The sequence below is a fragment of the Peromyscus eremicus genome, chromosome X (genome assembly GCF_949786415.1).
Source record: "Peromyscus eremicus chromosome X, PerEre_H2_v1, whole genome shotgun sequence".
NCBI classification, from domain to species: Eukaryota; Metazoa; Chordata; class Mammalia; order Rodentia; family Cricetidae; genus Peromyscus; species Peromyscus eremicus.
Window position 1 is genome coordinate 132,431,755 of NC_081439.1, and position 18,657 is coordinate 132,450,411.

Genomic DNA, 18,657 nt, shown 5'->3' on the forward strand with positions numbered 1-18,657 from the left:
GGACTCTTTGCATTGCTGTGGAACAGTCTGCGGCTGAGGACCCTAGGCGCTAGAGCACTAGGGAATAAAATCAGTGTGAAGACAGTGACAAAGGTATGTGAGATCTTACAGTCTCCCAACCACAGGCCGGTTTTAGCCAGCTGAGAACGAGCACTTCCCCGCCCCTCTAGTATGTTTAGCTCTAACACACCCTCTGGTAACGTCTAGCTAACTCCGCCCCTCACCAGCCGGGCTCTTAGAGATAGTCTGCTTGCCTGCCCCTCTGGCTCTCCTGCAGGCCCCGCCCTCTTCCTGTTCTAGCCAATACCACACAAGTGTGACGTTTCCGTTTGCCTGCCCCGCCTGTTCCCTCTGCCAGACCGGTCTGTACCGGCTGTTCAGGCAGGTTTGAGCCTGCCCTGAGGAGCGCGCGCAACCCGCGTAGCCGCCGCTGTGACGCAAACGTGACAGAGGCGTGACGCGACCACAGCAGCTTCTGAGGCGCTGGCGCTTCTTCTGCCACGCTCGGAGCTGTCCGTTTCTTGGGCTGTGTCCATAGGCTCGGGCCACCCCTTACGTTCAACACCGCTTCCCGGTGCAGGACGTGTCTGCCATGGACGACTATGCGATTTTGTCCGACACTGAGCTGGCCGCTGTGCTACGCCAGTACAACATACCTCATGGGCCTATCGTGGGTACGCGGCAGCCGGTGGCGCGCAGAATCTCCCCCGGGCCCGCTTTCCCGCGCTCTTCCCTGAGCGTTCTCCCCACTCTTCTTCCCCTCCCTGTGTTCCCCAGCGCTCTTGGGGTGCTTAGCTCGCACCCCCTGACCGCCTCGCACCCTGTGTCTGGCCAGGCTCCACTCGCAAGCTCTACGAAAAGAAAATCTTCGAGTATGAGACCCAGAGACGGAGGCTCTCACCCCCCAACTCATCATCCTCTTCATTCTCTTATCGGTTCTCAGGTGAGGCCTCTGCCGCAGAGCCCGGTTGAGCTGCTTGGGGGCACAAGGCTTGGGGAGGGAGGGTGTGGCTGAAGCAACTGAGGGAGTAGGGGGAAGCCTGGAGAGCTAATGGTCTGTACCTTCCCCCCTTAAATGCAGACTTGGATTCAGCCTCTGTGGACTCAGACATGTACGATCTGCCAAAAAAAGAGGACGCCTTACTTTACCAGAGCAAGGGTAAGACAGGTGTGGGGTGGGCACTGGTATCTTTACCCCATGCTTCAGGGATTTGGGCACAGGAAAACCTCAGACTTCACCCACTCATACCAGTTCTCAGTGGCTCTAGAGTGGTGAAACTGGCACAGAATTTGGGGCCATGAGGCCAGGTAAGGGACACCACTGCCTCCTCTACCACTGTTTTCCTTCCCAAGACTATAATGACGACTACTATGAGGAGAGCTATTTGACTACCAGGACATATGTGGAGCCCGAGTCTGTGGGCATGTCCAAGAGCTTCCGCCAGCCGGGGACCTCACTTGCAAATACTCACACCTTTCATCACCAGGTGAGTTGGCTGGCAGGCATAGTGTAGTCTGGGGGGATTCTAGCTAGGTCTGGATAAATCCAAGGAGATATTAAGAGCAGAGAGTGGTCCTTAGGCCTTCAAACAGGGATAGGGTCGGCATACAGCTGTTGACTCAAAGTTCTACTTTGGGGCCTCCAAAACTATTAGATTTGTGGGTGGACATGTAGCTCAGTAGAGTAACACTTACCTGTGGTTCCATCTCCAGCAGCACACAAAATGTTTTTAGGTTTTGGGCTTTTTTTTTTTTTAAAGATTTAATTACTTTGCTGGGCAGTGATAGCACACATCTTTAATCCCAACACTTGAGAGACAGAGGTAGGCGGATCTCTATGAGCTTGAGGCAAGCTTGGTCTACAGAGTGAGTTCTAGGACAGCCAGGGTTACAAAGAGAAACCCTGTGTCGAAAAACCAAAAAAAAAAAAAATTAACTACTTTAATTATATTTATGCATGAGTGCTGGCGTATGCAGAGGCCAAAGGTGTCAGATTCCCCTTAGAACTGGAGCTACAGGCAGTTGTGAACTGCCTGATGAGTGCTGGACATTGAACTCAAGTACCCAGCCATCTCTCCAACCCACAAACTTTTGATCAGAGCACATGTAGCATTCCCTGCACTCTAGTCTGGGATCTAGGTTTAACCCTTCTGAGAATACTAGGGGATAAAAGGATGCTGGGACAGAGTCGACAGGCATAGTCACTGAGTGGCAAGGCCCCACAGGAAAAAAAAAAAGGCCATAGACCCAGAATGGTTCTGGAGGGAGGGGGCAATGGTCTGGCCTCTAGGATGTGATTAGAGTAGGCTGGTCAGAGACATTTGTGGGGAAACACCCTTCCCCAAGTACCTAACCCCTACTGTCCTGCAGGTGCGTGATGATATTTTCTCTTCTTCAGAAGAGGAGGGCAAGGATAGGTGAGTAGTGAACACACATAGGGACAGGGACAGGTTTTGGGCTCAGGCTCTCCTGCCCACCTGTTCACTTCTTTTGCCACAGGGAACGCTCCATCTATGGCCGAGACAGTGCCTACCAGAGCATCGCACACTACCGCCCCATTTCCAATGTCTCCAGGAGTTCCCTGGGCTTATCCTATTATCCTACATCCTCCACCTCTTCTGTGTCCTCCTCTTCTTCCTCTCCCTCTTCCTGGCTTACCCGACGTGCCATCAGGCCAGAAAAGCAGGCCCCTGTTGCTGCTCTGGGCCAGGATCGACAGGTCCCACTCTGGGGCCAGCTATTGCTCTTCCTTGTCTTTGCTGCCTTTCTGCTCTTTGTTTACTATTCCATACAAGCTGAAGAAGGCAACCCTTTCTGGATGGATCCCTGAGGGTATTGGTTTCAGAGCAGCTCTTAACAGGAGTTTTGGCTGATTGCCTTAGCAGTGTTTGCTGGGGGTAGGGTGGGGGGGGGCTTTTTGTGTGTTCTAGTTAAGAGGTTCAGGGCCTAGCCTAGGGCAGTGCTTATCTCCCACCTCCTGCCAAGAAGGCAGCAAATGCTGGCCTTCCACAGCCCAGTGGGCCCACATGTACCTTCCTCTGGAGCTTCCTAGCTCTATTGCCTCTGACCCTTAGGGCTCCGGGAGATAAGACCTCACTTCTTTAGAGGAAAACTTGGTGGTGGTAGTTGGTAGTTGTCATGCATGCCTGTTTGTTGTTACCTTTTCAAGGTGTATTAACCAAAGGCCACCCTGGCTTTGTTTTCGTGGACACAATAAAAAACATGTTTATTTTTACTTTGTTGGCTTTTCCTACCTGGGTGGGAGTTGGGCTGCCATGGCATAGGTGCTTGGTCTTGGGTCTCAAAAATCACTGTGGCTTTTTCCTTTGGTTGTGCATTTTACTTTGATCTTGGGGAAGGGATCAAATGCTACCCAACTATAAGTCTGTTTTGGTTGTGGGTTTTATTTCTGGGCTTGCTCCCTGAAGCACTTATAACTACTTACAAAAAATAACTACTATGTAACCAAATGTGCCCGTGGGAAATGCAGGCAAAACTGCTTGTATGATGCCACATGCAGGCACTTTAGCCAGGATAGGCTCATGCCAACATCCGAGGTTACAAACAAGGTTAGAAAAATGAGGCATCTTGCCAGTGGATTGTTGTTCAGCTCCTGGGATTGATGGTCATTTGATGGCATAGAGGTAGATTCAAAAAATACAGTGTTCCCATGAGTATCCTAATTCTTTGCCTATTTATTCTTGCTGAGTTTCCAGGTTTTCTGTCCTGGTTATATATTACATAATATTAAAAAGGTTTTATCTAGGCATAGTGGTGCACACCTTTAATCCCAGCATTTGGGAGGCAGAAACAGGAGGATCTCTTTGAATTCGAGGCTGCCATGATCTACATATCACAGTTCCAGGACAGCGTCTCAAAATGAAAATTAAAAAAATTAAATCCTAGGCTGCAGAGATAATGGCTCAGTGGTTAAGAGCACTGGTTGCTCTTCCAGAGAACCCAGGTTCAATTCCCAGTACCCACATGGTGGTTTACAGGCTGGCTGTGGCTCCAGCTCCAGGGGAGCTGATGCTCTCTTCTGACTTCTGTGGGCACAAGACATACATGTTATGTATAGATAGATGAAGACAAACGCCATACATATAATTTTTTTAATCTTTTTTTTTTTTTTTTTAAGATTTATTTATTTATTATGTATACAGTGTTCTGCCTGCATGTATCCCTTCAGGCCAGAAGAGGGAGCCAGATCTCATTACAGATGGTTGTGAGCCACCATGTGGTTGCTGGGAACTGAACTCAGAACCTCTGGAAGAACAGCCAGTGCTCTTAACCTCTGAGCCATCTCTCCAGCCCCCAATTTTTTTAATCTTTAAAAAATAAAAAACAACCAGAAACCCAAGATAAAGTTGCATGACATTTTTTAAAGTCCATTTGTCCCATCATCCTTCTTAATACAATTCTTATTTTTTTACTGTTTTGCAAGATAGAGTTTGTGTAGCTCTATCTTGGAATGCTCACACTGTAGATCCAGCTGGCCTCAAACTCAGAGACCCATCTGCCTCTGCCTCTACCTCCTGAGTGTTGGGATTAAAGCTGTGCACCACCTCTGCCTGGCTTAACATAATATTTTTATTAATTGAGAATTTTTGTACACTTGTAGAACATTTTTTTTATTTTCTCCCCAGGTAACCCCTATTGAGTCCATTTAGAGTTGTTTATATTTCATGTGTTTAGGGCTGACCACTTGTACTGGCTGGTTTTGGGTGTCAACTTGACACAAGCTAGAATCATTAGAGAGGAAGTAGCCTCAGTTGAGGAATTGCCTCCATGAGATCCAGCTGTAAGGAATTTTCTCAATTAGTGACTGTAGACTGAAGTTTCTCTATCCTGCCTGGGCAGCAGCTGTTTTTATAAAATAATCACTCAGAGGCTTAATTACAAACTGTTTGGTCTATGGCTCAGGCTTCTTGCTAGCTAGCTATTACATCTTAAATTAACCCATTTCTATTAATCTATATATTGCCTAGTGGCCATGGCATTACTGGTCTGCTGACAGCTTGCTCCTTGGGTGGCTGGATGACCTCTCTCTGACTCCACCCTTCATCGCTGTCTTCAGTTTGAATGTACCGCCTAACCTTATTCTGCCTCACCATTGGCCAAACAGCTTTATTTATTAACCAATGAGAGCAACACACAGCATACAGCAAGACATCCCACAGCAAGTGACCAATGGGGGAGGGCCCAGCCCATGATAGGTGGTTCCATCCCTGGACTGGTAGTCATGGGTTCTATAAGAAAGGCTGAACAAGCCAGGGGAAGCAAGCCAGTAAGCAGCGCCCCTCCATAGCCTCTGCATCAATCAGCTCCTGCCTCCAGGATCCTGCTCCTGAGTTCCGGTCCTGACTTCCTTTGGTGATGAACAGCAATACTGAAGTGTAAGACAAATAAACCCTTTTCTCTCCAACATGTTTTTTGTTCATGGTGTTTTGTTGCATCAATAGAAACACTAAGACAGCACTTGTGATTGAAAAACCTATCAAGATGCTTGTACCTAGAGAAAATTTTTCCCTCTCTTGGCAGACATTGATTGCCTATAGTTGTTTACCTATGGATGGGACCTTGTGAATTTTCCCTCATCCATATTGGCATGTCAAGTGGAGTTGTCATTATACAGATCTTATTTAAGCAACCATGTCTTTTATTTTTCTTCTTTCAGTTTTGTGCTTCGTGTGTGTTTTGTTCATATTCTCTCCCCTTCCCCCAACTCTTCTCATATCCACCCCCCCCTTACCGACCCACCCAACTTTATGTCTTTAAAAAAAAAGTTCCAGGCCAATTTATGCTGCTCAAATATTCTTGGATGTCTTGCATTGGAGCATGATCAACATAGGGAAAACTGTTTTCCTCTCCTAGAAGATAACAATTCCTATTCAATCCATGGCTAGGGGTGGGATTGTATGGCCAAATCCCCTCCATGCTGAGATTTGTTGTTTTTTGTTTTGTTCTTGGTTTTTGGTTTTGGTTTTACGAGACAGGGTTTTTCTGTATAACCTTAGCTGTCCTGGAACTCTCTCAGTAGACCAGGTGGGCCTGGAACTGAGAGGCCTGCCTGCCTCTGCCTCCCAAATGCTGGGGTTAAAGGCATATGCCACCATCACCATGCTGAGATTTGGAAGGTGAAGACAGCATAAGGAGTTCAAAGCCAGCCTGGGCTACATGAAACCCTCTTCAAAAAAAAAGGGGGGGGGAGGTGGCTCATTAGTTAAGAGCACTAGCTGCTTTTCCAGAGGACCTAGGTTCAATTCCCAGCACCCACATGGCAGCTCACAACTGTCTGTAACTCCAGTTTCAGGGGATCCACACCTCACACAGACATAAATGCAAGCAAAACACCAATGCACATAAAAATAAATTATTTAAGAAAAAAGGTAGAAAGATAGAGGGTAAAAGTGCTTTCAGTGAAAGCCTGACAACCTCAGTAAACACAATAAAATTTAAATTAAAAAAAAAACAGCCAGGGGGTGGTAGTGCACACCTTTAATCCCAGAACTCAGGAGGCAAAGTCAGGCAAATCTCTCTGAGTTCAAAACCAGCCTGGTCTACAAAGCAAGTTCTAGACAGCAGGGCTACAAGGAGAAACCGTATCTAGAAAAAAAAAATCCAGAGTGGAACGCCATATACTGTCCTGCATGCCTGGTTCCATGCTGCCAACAGGGAAGAAAGGTGAATTGGTAGGCACACATTCCCCGTAGGAAGTAGAAGCCCAGCCAAGGGTGGGGTCATGGTTTCAGTTCTTGCCCAGCTTGTTCCTTGCTACAGGTAGTGGGAATTAGCCCAGCTTCTCATCTCGCATAGCAACCACACAGTATTTGTACATTCATCCTAGGCTCCTGAGCACTCGGGCTCTTGGCTGTCTTGGGCCACAGGATGACCCTCACCACTTGTTCCTGCCAATTTCTTTGTTTGATCCTACATTTTTGTGTGTGTGATCTTAAAAATAATACATGGAGGCTGGGCGGTGGTGGCGCACGCCTTTAATCCCAGCACTCGGGAGGCAGAGCCAGGCGGATCTCTGTGAGTTCGAGGCCAGCCTGGGCTACCAAGTGAGTTCCAGGAAAGGCGCAAAGCCACACAGAGAAACCCTGTCTTGAAAAACAAAACAAAACAAAAATAATAAATAAAAAAAAATAATACATGGAGGGCTGGAGAGGTTTCTCAGCAGTTAAGAGCACTGGCTGCTCTTGCAGAAGACTCAAGTTCCTATTTCCAGCATCTACATGATGGCCCACAGCTGACTATAAGTCCAGTTTCAGGGACTCCAGTGCTGTCTTCTGGCTTCTTTCAGCACCAGGCATGCATGTGGTACACAGACAGACATGAAGTCAAACCACTCTTAGCCATAATTTTTTAATTAAAATACTACATGAGGATGTCTCAGTATGTAAGGATAGTTGCCACCAATCCTAACAATGAGAATCAACTCCTGCAAATTGTCCTCTGACTGCCACATGAAAGCCATGACACACGTGTGTCCATATACATGCATAAATAAATATTTTTTAGCCATGCAGTGATAGTGCATGACTTTAATCTCAGCACTCTGAAGGGAGAGGCAGGCAGATCTCTGAATTCAAGGCCATCCAGGGCCACATAGTAAAACACTGCCTCAAAAAAAAATAACATGGAGTCTGGAGAAATGATTCAGAAGTTAAGAGCACTTGATCTTCCAGAAGACAGATTTAGTTCTCAGCATCCATGTCTTACAGCTCCCAAATACCTGTAACTCTAGTACCAGGGTATCTGTCACTCTTTTTTGGCCTCCATAGGTATCTGCATGCATGTGATGTGAATACACACAAACTATATAGGCTGGGTCATCTTTAAATCCCAGCTCTCTGGAGGCAGAGGCAGGCGGATCTCTGTGAGTTCAAGGCCAGGCTGGTCTACAAAACAAGTTCCAGGACAGCCAGAACTGTTAAACAGAGAAACCTTGTCTCAAAAAAAACACACAAAAAAAGGCAAGGTTAGTCTGAACTATATAATGAGCTCTAGGCCAGCCAGAACTACAAAGCAAGACTACCTAAAAAATAATTTAAAGACTGGATATAGTGGTGCACAATTTTAATCCCAGCATTCCCAGGGGACTAGACATTCTCTTCTGACCTCCTTGATCACTCAGTGCACATACACCCATGCAAGCAAAACAAACACATAAAACAAAAATTAAATCTTTTAAAAAATGATTATTTTATGTGGATTGGTATTTTACCTGTATGTACATCTGTGTGAGGGTGTAGGATCCCCTAGAACTGGAGTTGCACATATTTATGAGCTGCTATGTGGGTGCTGGGAACTGAACTGCTGAGCCATCTCTCCAGCCCTAAATCTTTTCTATTTTAATATGTTTATTTTTAAAAAAAATGGTGCCGGGCAGTGGTCTTTAATCCCACGTGCAGGCCTTTAATCCCAGCACTTGGGAGGCAGAGGCAAGCAGATCTCTGTGAGTTCGAGGCCAGCCCGGTCTACAGATCGAGTTCCAGGACAGGCTCCAAAGGGAAACCCTGTTTCAAATCCCTGTCCAAAGCTACACAGAGAAACCCTGTTTCGAAAAACCAAATAAATAAATAAATAAATAAATAAATAAATAAATAAATAAATAAATAAATGAATGAATGAATGAATGAATGAATGAAAATGGAATGATGCTGGGCGGTGGTGGCGCACGCCTTTAATCCCAGCACTCGGGAGGCAGAGCCAGGCGGATCTCTGTGAGTTCGAGGCCAGCCTGGGCTACCAAGTGAGTCCCAGGAAAGGCGCAAAGCTACACAGAGAAACCCTGTCTCGAAAAACAAAACAAAACAAAACAAAAAATGGAATGATGGCACATGCCTTTAATACCAGCACTTGGGAGGCAGAGGCAGGCAGATCTCCGAGTTCCATATCAGCCTGGTCTACAGAGTGAGTTCCAGGACAGCCAGAGCTACACAGGGAGACCCTTTTTCAAAAAGATTGTGTTTATGTATCTTTTATATGAGTGCTCTATATGCATGTATGTCAGCATACCATGAGAGGGTATCAGATCCCATTATAAATGGTTGTGAGTCACCATTCAGGTGCTGCAAATTGAACTCAGGACCTCTGGAAGAGAACCAGTGCTCTTAACTACTGAGCCATCTCTCTTTAAAACAACAAGTAAGTATGGGGCTAGGGATTTAGCTCAATGGTAGAGCACTTACCTAGCAAAGCACAAGGACCTGAGTTTGGTCCTCAGCTATGAATAAAAAAAGTAGGATGGGGATGTAGTTGGTAGAGTGCTTGCCTAGTATGCATGAAGCCCTAGTTTGGATCCCCAGCACTACATTAGCTGGGTGTAGTAGTTCACAGGGTAATCATAGCACTCCAGAGATCAGAAGTGCAAGGTCATTCTCGGATATATTAGTGAGTCCTAGGCCAGCCTGGGAGTTCAGGAGACAGTCTCAAAAAAAGAAATGATGCAGAACAAACATGAGCCAGCTAGACATGGTGGTATGGTGCATGTGGAAATGGAGATGGCAAGGTAGAGGCCAGCCTAGGCAACTCAATGAGACCCTTGTGAAATGCTTTCCAAAAAAAGAATGAGTTATGAGCTGTGTATCAGACTTTCTTTTAGGCCACCAACCAGTTCCCAAATAATGACATAGAGAATTCTTATTAGTTATGAATGCTCAGCCTTAGCTTATGCTTGTCCCACTAGCTCTTATAACTTAAGCTGTTTCTCTTCATCTATGTTTTGCTTTGGGGCTTTTTACTTTCTTTCCTTCCCTCCTTCCCTCCTTCCCTCCTTCCCTCCTTCCTTCCTTCCTTCCTTCCTTTCTTCCTTCTTTCCTCTCCCCTCTCTCCCTCCTTCCTCCCTCTCTTCCTTTCTCCCTCCCTCCCTTCCTCCCTTCCTTCCCTCCCTCCCTCCTTCTTTCCCTCCCTCCCTCCTTCCTTCCTTCCTTCCTTCCTTCCTTCCTTCCTTCCTTCCTTCCTTCCTTCCTTCTCTTCCTTCCTTCTCTTCCCTTTTTTATGCCTTATTTTCACTGCTTCTTGTGTCTGGCTACCTGGCTTATGACTCCAGCATGTCCCTCTCTTTCTTCCTCTTTCTTGCCTCTCGTTCTCACCTTTCATTCTCTCTTATTTGTTCTCTCTGCTCACCAGCCCTGCCTATCCCTCTTCTGCCTATTATTCAGCTTTTTATTAGACCAATCAGGTACCTAAGGCAGGCAAGGTGAAACAGCAACACATCTTTACATCATTAACAAAGGCAGCATAAACAAATGCAACACACCTTTACACAGTTAAAGTAATATTAATATTCCACAGCATAAACAAATGTAACACATCTTTTTTTTTTCTTTTTTCGAGACAGGGTTCCTCTGTATAACAGCCTTGGCTGTCCTGGAACTCCCTCTGTAGACCAGGATGGCCTCAAACTCACACAAATCCACCTGCCTCTGCCTCCCGAGTGCTGAGATTAAAAGTGCACCACCACTGCCCAGTGCAAATTTAACACATCTTTACATAGTTAAAATAATATTCCACAACAGAGCTGGGTGGTGGTGGCTCATGCCTTTAATCCTAGCACTCAGGAGGCAGAGGCAGGCGGATCTCTGAGCTTGAGGCCAGCCTGCTCTACAGAGAGAGTTTTAGTACAGCCAGGGCTGCACAGAGAAACCCTGTCTCCAGGGGGTGAGTGGAAAAGAATGAGTTATTTTTATTTTTCTTGACACTCACAGCCTAAGTCTCTAACCTTAGGTTTATTGCAAACCATTTCCATCTGGCTGCTTTCCCAGCACCTCATCACTGTATCTATGAGCCAGGTTACTGCCTTCTACTCCTCACCATCTCAGTTCCAATGCAAAGGATTGAAGTCTGGCTCTACCTGCCCAGTGATCCATTGTAGGTGGTGGACATGCTACTTCCTTATAGATCAGTACTAAGGATGTAAGAGTTCTGTCAAAGATTCTGTACATGGGGTGTCAAAATAATCAGGCAAATTCCCAACAGCACCTTAGAAGGACGTGATGACAGCATTCTGCTTCAGCAACTGCTCACACAGTACACTGAGGAGGGACTGGATGCTTGGGATGGCTATTGGACTGCATCTGATGAGGACCAGGCAGAAGTAGATGGAGCATAACACTTGTACTGGGTCCTGTGGTATCAAGGTTGGCATCCCAAAGTTATGAGGCAGTCCGTGGTGAGGAGATAAGGGACAGCACAAGAAGGGGATCTAGGTTCTGAAAAGAACAAGGATAGGGATTGTTGTCAGGCTTTGGAACAAAAGGGCGCCCCCCCCCCCTCTAACTCAGGTCTCGAATTGTTGCATGTGTGGAGAACATAACAGCTATGTATGTGTCTGTGGCAATTTCATACTTTCTGGCATTGAGTAAGAAAAGGAAGAGTGACCTTAATATGTCAAACTCTCCCAATTTTCATTCATTCATTCATTTACTCATTCATTCAAGGGTTCCCAGGCTCATCCATGGCCAAGTACCAAATAGAAAGTTCCTGGAGGCTGAATAGATGGTTCAGGGGTTAGGAGCACTGACTGCTAGTCCAAAGACCTGGGTTCTGTGGTTGGTTGTTTTATTTCTCATTACTCTTTTGTGGGGCCTGCCACCCAGCTCACAAATAAACACACAGAGGCTTGTTATTACTTATAAATGCCTGGCCTTAGCTTGACTTGTTTTTAGCCAGCTTTTCTTTTCTTTCTTTTTTTTTTTTTTTTAAGATTTTATTTATTATGTGTACAGTGTTCTGTCTGCATATACACCTGCAGGCCAGAAGAGGGCGCCAGATCTCATTACAGATGGTTGGGAGCCACCATGTGGTTGCTGGGAATTGAACTCAGGACCTCTGGAAGAACAACAGCCAGTGCTCTTAACCGCTGAGCCATCTCTCCAGCCCGCCAGCTTTTCTTAAATTATCCCATCTACCTTTTACCTCTGGGCCTTTACCTTTCTCTATTTCTGTATATCTTTTCTTTCCTTCTTATTCTGTGGCTTGCTGTGTAGATGGGTGGCTGGCACCTGGATTCCTCCTCCTTCTCTTCACTTCCTCTAATGGTCTTCTTCTATTTATTCTCTCTGCCTGCCAGCTCCACCTATCCTTTCTCCTGCCTTGCTATTGGTCATTCAGGTCTTTATTAGACAATCAGGTGTTTTAGACAGGCAAAGAATCATAACTCCACAGAGTTAAACAAATGCAACATAAAAGAATGCAACACATGTAGCTGGAGAATTTTTCTCCAGCTCCCACCGCCAAGTCCCACCAGTCCCAGAGCCCACTTATAAAATAAACACACAGACTCTTACATTATTTAAACTGCTTGGCCATTAGCTCAAGCCTATCATTGTCTAGCTCTTACTCTTATATTCAGCCCATTTCTATTAATCTTTACTTTGCCACGTGGCTCGTGCCTTACTGGTACTTTACATCTTCCTTGTCTTGGCAGTGGCTCCAGCCGGTCTCCCTTTCCTTCCTCCTTCCTCAATTCTCCTCTCTCCTTGTCCTGCCTCTACTTCCTGCCTGGTCACTGGCCAATCAGTGCTTTATTTATATAGAGCGATATCCACAGCACTTCTCCCCCTCCCCTTTTTTTTTCAAAAAGGAAGGTTTTAACTTCAACATAGTAATCTTTGCATCATTAAAACAAATGTTCCAGGGCTGGAGAGATGGCTCAGTGGTTAAGAGCACTGGCTGTTCTTCCAGAGGACAGGGGTTCAATTCCCAGCACCCATATGGCAGCTAACAACTGTCTGTAACTCCAAAATCTGACACTCTCACACAAACATACATGCAGGCAAAACACCAATGCACATAAAATAAAAATAAATACATTATTAAAAAACAAATGTTCCACAGCATAAACAAATGTAACACATCTTAAAATAATATTCTACAACAGGTTTCAGTTAACAGCTCATAACCATCTATAACTACCATTCCAGGGAATCTGATGGCCTCTTCTGACCTCCACAAGCACATAGTACATATATATGCAAGCAAACATTTATGCACATAAAAATTAAATAATAAAAAGGGTTCCTGGGGGCTCTGAGCCTTCTTTAAGGCTCTCTAGCAACATGCCTAGGCTCCTCTCAGATTCCTGAGGCCTCTTATTTTGGTTTGGTCCTCAACCTCCAAGGCTTCTAAGAGCTCTGAGGGTCCAACTCCATTCAACTTCATTGAATCTTAAGGGTTCTGGTGCCTTAGAAAGGCACATGAATACCCAGACATTAACTAAGTGTTGTGCCACAGGCTTGTGAAGCCTCTATAGACCTCCAAGTAAAATAAAGGCTGCCAGCTCTGTAGAGCTCCAGAACCCACTCTCCAAGACCTGAGGGGCAGCTGGGACTCCACCCCCTAAAAGTTTCCAAGGGTTCAGAGTTACCAGTGGTCAAGACTTCTGAGAGATCTAGGACTCTACACCCCCACCTCAGGACTCCAGTAGCCGATGGAGAATACAAGGTGTATGTTGCTGGAGTTATCTCCAGTCCCACCTGGGACCACAGCCACTCAGACCCAAATAAATACACAGATGCTTATATTATTTAAACTGTTTGGCCTAATGGCTCAGGCTTTTTGTTATCTAGTTCTTATATCTTAAATTAACCCATTTTTTTTTATCAATCTATAAGTTGCCACGTGGCTTGTGGCTTACCAGTACTTTCACATCATGCTTCCTCTGTCTCTGGCTGGCGACTCCTGACTCAGGCTTCCTGTTCCCAGAATTCTCTTCTCTGCTTATCCCACCTATACTATACTTCCTGCCTGGCTACTGGTCAATCAGTGTTTTATTTATCAATCAATCAGAACAACACATTCACAGCATCCCTAGCAGGTGTAGTTGCTCAAAGTGTCAACAAGAGACTGTGCCAGACACTGATCAGCCTCCTAATTCTCTCCCTCTATGACTATGTAAGTACAGCCTGTGGAAGTACAATGTGCACAGTCACCATGATTGTGCTAGGCCTTGATGACAAGGGAGGAGCCTAACAGCTGGGGGGTATAGGCGTAGCAGAATTGACAGTAGTGTAGGAAGAGGTCCAGGAAGGCCTTTGCCCTGTAGGGCAAGGCAAGCACAGTATACATCTTATGGAGCTAACATATAGGAGGGGGATAGCCAAAAGGTTCTTGTGCCTGACTTCCACATGACAAAGCCAGAATTTGCACTAGGAGGGTACCTGCAGGACAGTGACCATCTATAAGATAGAAGATAGATTATTGAATCTATTCTGAAAAGAAAAAAAGAGAATATAGATATGATAAGATAAAAGGTAGGTTATTGAATCTACTCTCAAAAAAAAGATATAGAAATGATGGATAAAGGGTAAATTATTGAATCTACTCTGAAAAAAAGGGGAAGATATAGATATTATAAGATAAAAAGGTAAATTATTAAATGTGCTTTTAGAAGGCAACTACTAGTTTTAAATTGGATTGGATTTTTGTATATTGTATACAAATTATGTATATTGATACAAATTTGAGATTGATTTTGCTAGAAAATACTGCACATATATTTCTAATCTTGTTCAAGGTATTCTACCTTATACAGCTCATTTAACAATGTAATGCAAATTGCTAGTCCTTGAAAGTTATTACCAACTAATTAGGATATAAAGAAATGAAAGTTAGTAGTTAGTTATTACAATTGAACTTGTAGTCAGATTAGGTATGTTTTCAAGGTCAAACAGATATATTTTAGATATACAGGTCATCTTCAAACACTTCAGAGATCTACAGAATATGGCATTTAAGATGTTTTAATAATATAGGTTCTTTTTTATTAAATGACAATGAGATATGTCTACTCCTGGCAGCACCAATATACTTCAGAGAAGATGATGGGCATCGAAGAAACTCCATATGGAGTTTACTTTCTCTGTGGCAAAAGTTAGCCACTGGGCAAGAAAATGTCCTGCCTCAACTGCTGACAGTATGCTGTCCAAAATGGACAAGCAGGACACGAAGAAAGGACTGCTGATCCTTTCCAAGACAAGGTAGGAAGGCTCTTTAGAAAATCCTGCTTCACAGATGAGTCTGTTAGATATGCTAAGCCTGTAGGCTGAAGATGGATGACCCAACGTTGCAGAGGAATGTTGGGTGACTGTCCAGGCAGCCAGCTGTTTCTGTCATTTCTCACATTTTTTGGAAGTCGCTTCTTTGCACTTCCTGCTTACTCAGTTAATATTATTTCCTTCTTGGGAGTTGAAGATTAGATAGTTATAGTTTTCCTTGTTAACAAATTCAGAAAAGAAACTCACTAAAGAGTTGTAAAGTGTATATAATTGAAAGACATCAAAAAATAGTTTCTGGTTGGTAATACAAGTTAGGATAAAAAGTAAATTAGGTACAACATTTTGGACTCACCAAAATAGGATAAATAACGAAATATTTTCTCTGAATCTGTCAAATGTTAATAGACCAAACATTGTTAATGTAATTCTTGACTGTATATATTATATATACTTATTGTACTTATTATATATAGTTTTTCTTATATTAGTTATAACCTTCTTTTATTATTTTAGACAAAAAGGGGAAATATGGTGATATACTGTGTACCTTAATAAACTTGCCTGAGGATCAGAGGACAGAGCCACACACTAGATTAGACATAGAGGCCAGGCAGCAGTGGCACACACCTTTAATCCTATCACTCAGGATGCAGAAATCCATCTGGATCTCTGTGAGTTCAAGGCCACATTGGGATACATGAGATTGATTCAATTTAGGAGAGAAACAGAGCTAGGCAGTGGTGGCACATACACCTTTAATCCCAGGAAGTAATATGGCAGGGCAGAGAAAGGTATATAAGGTGTGAGGAAACAGGAACTCTCTCTCTCTCTTTAGGCTGAGGATTTCATAGAGGTAAGAACTAGTGGCTGGCTGTTCTGCTTCTCTGATCTTTCAGCTTTCACCCTGATATCTGGTTCTGGGTTTTTTATTAAAAGACCATCTAAGATTCTAACAACAACCATCTGGCATCTGTTAATTTGTTTTAGATAGAGTCTCATGAACCTCAAGCTGGCCTCAAACTCATTGTATAGCCAAGAACGATCTAGAATTCCTGATCTTTTTGCTTCAACTTTCCAAGTACTGGGATTACAGATATGTGTCTTAATACCAAGAATGTTAAGGGCTTTGTGTCTGCTAGGCAAGTAAAAATTGAGCCACATTCCCCACTTGCCTGCATATCTTCTGAAAAGAACCCAATGGTTGACAGACAGACAACAGGGCACCTAAGAAAGGACAAAAATGGGACTGGATCATCACTTTTTACTTTCTTTTTGTGCTGGATCCAGACTTTCTACACCTAGTACTAGCATGCTTCATGGTCTGAGGATAGCTATTCACAAAAGACACTGCCCAAGGGACATGTAGACACAACTAAATAAAATCTCTCCCTTGGCCCATTGGTATTATTGTTGAACAGCCAGGATAGAGAGGAGGGCCCAACACTCTGGGAGCCTCCAGAAGCTTCCCACCTGGACAAAGGGGTAAAAAGTATCAAAGGCTGGGATCTCCTGCTCCCCCAAGCTCTCTTTCCCTCGACCCTCGCCCTTCATTACCCCTACTCATGTCCAGGCTGGTCATGTAGATTTCTTCCATTTCTCCATCATTGGGCGATCCCCATGTCTTTCTTGGGGTCCTGTTTTCCAGGTAGCCTCCCTGGTGATGTGAGTAGCAGTCCAGTCATCCTTGTTCCACATCTAGTATCCTGCTATGAGTGAGTACATACCATGTTTGTCTTTCTGAGTCTGGGTTACCTCACTCAGGATGATTTTTTTCTAGATCCATCCATTTGCCTGCAAACCTCATGATGTCATTGTTTTTCTCTGCTGAGTAGTATTCCATTGTGTATATGTACCACATTTTGTTTATCCATTCTTCAGTTGAAGGGCATCTAGGTTGTTTCCATGTTCTGGCTATTACAAACAATGCTGATATGAACATAGCTGAACAAGTGCTCTTGTGGTATGATTGAGCATTCCTTGGGTATATGCCCAAGAGTGGTATAGCTGGATCTTGGGGGAGATTGATTCCCAATTTTATTTTTGATTTGTATATATAAAAGTGGTTTGCCTGATGGAAGAGATCTACATGAACAGCCTGGACATGAGTGGGGGTAATGAAGGGCGAGGGTCGAGGGAAAGAGAGCTTGGGGGAGCGGGAGATCCCAGCTGGATCAACAACAGAGAGGGAGAACAAGGAATAGGAGACCATGGTAAATGAAGACCACATGAGAATAGGAAGAAGCAAAGTGCTAGAGAGGCCCACAGAAATCCACAAAGATACCCCCACAATAGACTGCTGGCAATGGTCGAGATACAGCCCGAACTGACCTACTCTGGTGATGGGATGGCCAAACACCCTAATTGTTGTGCTAGAAACCTCATCCAACTACTGAGGGATCTGGATGCAGAGATCCATGGCTAAAGCCCGGGTGGGGCTCTGGGAGTCCAATTAGCGAGAAAGAGGAGGGTTTATATGAGCAAGAATTGTTGAGACCAAGGTTGGATAAAGCACAGGGACAAATAGCCAAACGAACCGAAACACATGAACTATGAACCAATGGCTGAGGGGCCCCCAACTGGATCAGGCCCTCTGAGTGGGTGAGATAGTCAATTGGCTTGATCTGTTTGGGAGGCATCCAGGCATTGGGACCAGGTCCTGTGCTCAGTGCATGAGTTGGCTGTTTGAAACCTGGGGCCTATGCAGGGTCGCTTGGCTCAGCCTGGGAGGAGGGGACTGGACCTGCCTGGACTGAGTCTACCAGGTTGATCTCAGTCTGCAGGGGAGGCTTTGCTCTGGTGGAGGTGGGAATAGAGGGTGGGCTGGGGGGAAGATGAGGGGGGCGGGAAGGGGGAGAACAAGGGAATCCGTGGCTGATATATAGAACTGAACTGTATTGCAAAAAATATATATATATATCAAAGGCAAGTCCAAGGAGGTGCAGCATTAACAGAGGCAGAGGCAGATGAGGCAGTTTCCCCCTCTACATAGCTAGGACTGCATCCTGGGACAATCCCTGCTCCCTAATCACCCAGAGCCTCTTACCCAGTCCTGGCACCAATTCTGCCCACACAGGCCCACCTTCACACCCTCTTCTCAAGCCAAGGCCTGGCAAAGTTACTCAAGGGAGCCACTGCCCGCCCAGGGCTGAGTTGGGTTAAGCAGGGGTCCCTGTCTCCTTGCCTCTACATCATACACAGGTGGCCGAGACACCTAGGGCTGTAGATAGGGCAGAAGATGCCTGATTGGGGATGGGACAGGCTTCTGAGGAAACCTGGTGAGAGGCTTCAGGCAGTGAACTGGAAGATATCTGGTCAGGGAGGCAAAAGGAAAAGAGATGGGTGCCCTATACTGGCCAGGAGCCAGGCATATGATACCCACAAGTATGCCTATCATCCTTAATGGATCCTTTTAAAAAGGATTAACTATTTTATGTGTATAAGTGTCTTCCTGCATGTATGTCTGTGTACCACATCCATGCCTGGTGCCTACAGAAGCCAGAAGAGAGCATTTTGTTGCCTGGGTCTGGAGTTAGAGATGGTTGTGAGCCACTATAATATGGATGCTGGGAATCGATCAATTCTGGGTCTTGTGGAAGAGGAGCAGGTACTCAACAGCTGAGCCATCTCTCCAGTCCCATGCCTACCATTCTTG

At 45.0% G+C, this 18,657-nt stretch overlaps 1 protein-coding gene across 2 annotated transcripts; it reads left to right on the top strand.

The window, feature by feature from the left end:
- The first annotated feature begins 376 nt into the window (after window positions 1-376).
- Emd (emerin) lies at window positions 377-2,910 on the top strand. 2 transcript variants are annotated; one of them, XM_059250326.1, is made up of 6 exons: window positions 378-674; window positions 836-943; window positions 1,082-1,159; window positions 1,354-1,487; window positions 2,371-2,417; window positions 2,500-2,910. In XM_059250326.1, exons 1-6 carry the CDS (start codon window positions 593-595, stop codon window positions 2,828-2,830), a joined length of 780 nt encoding a protein of 259 aa, XP_059106309.1. In that variant the 5' UTR covers window positions 378-592; the 3' UTR covers window positions 2,831-2,910. The 2 variants fall into 2 exon arrangements, with proteins under 2 accessions (XP_059106310.1, XP_059106309.1); XM_059250327.1 differs by lacking the exon at window positions 2,371-2,417 and having other exon boundaries at window positions 377-674; window positions 2,500-2,902.
- The last annotated feature ends 15,747 nt before the right edge of the window (window positions 2,911-18,657 follow it).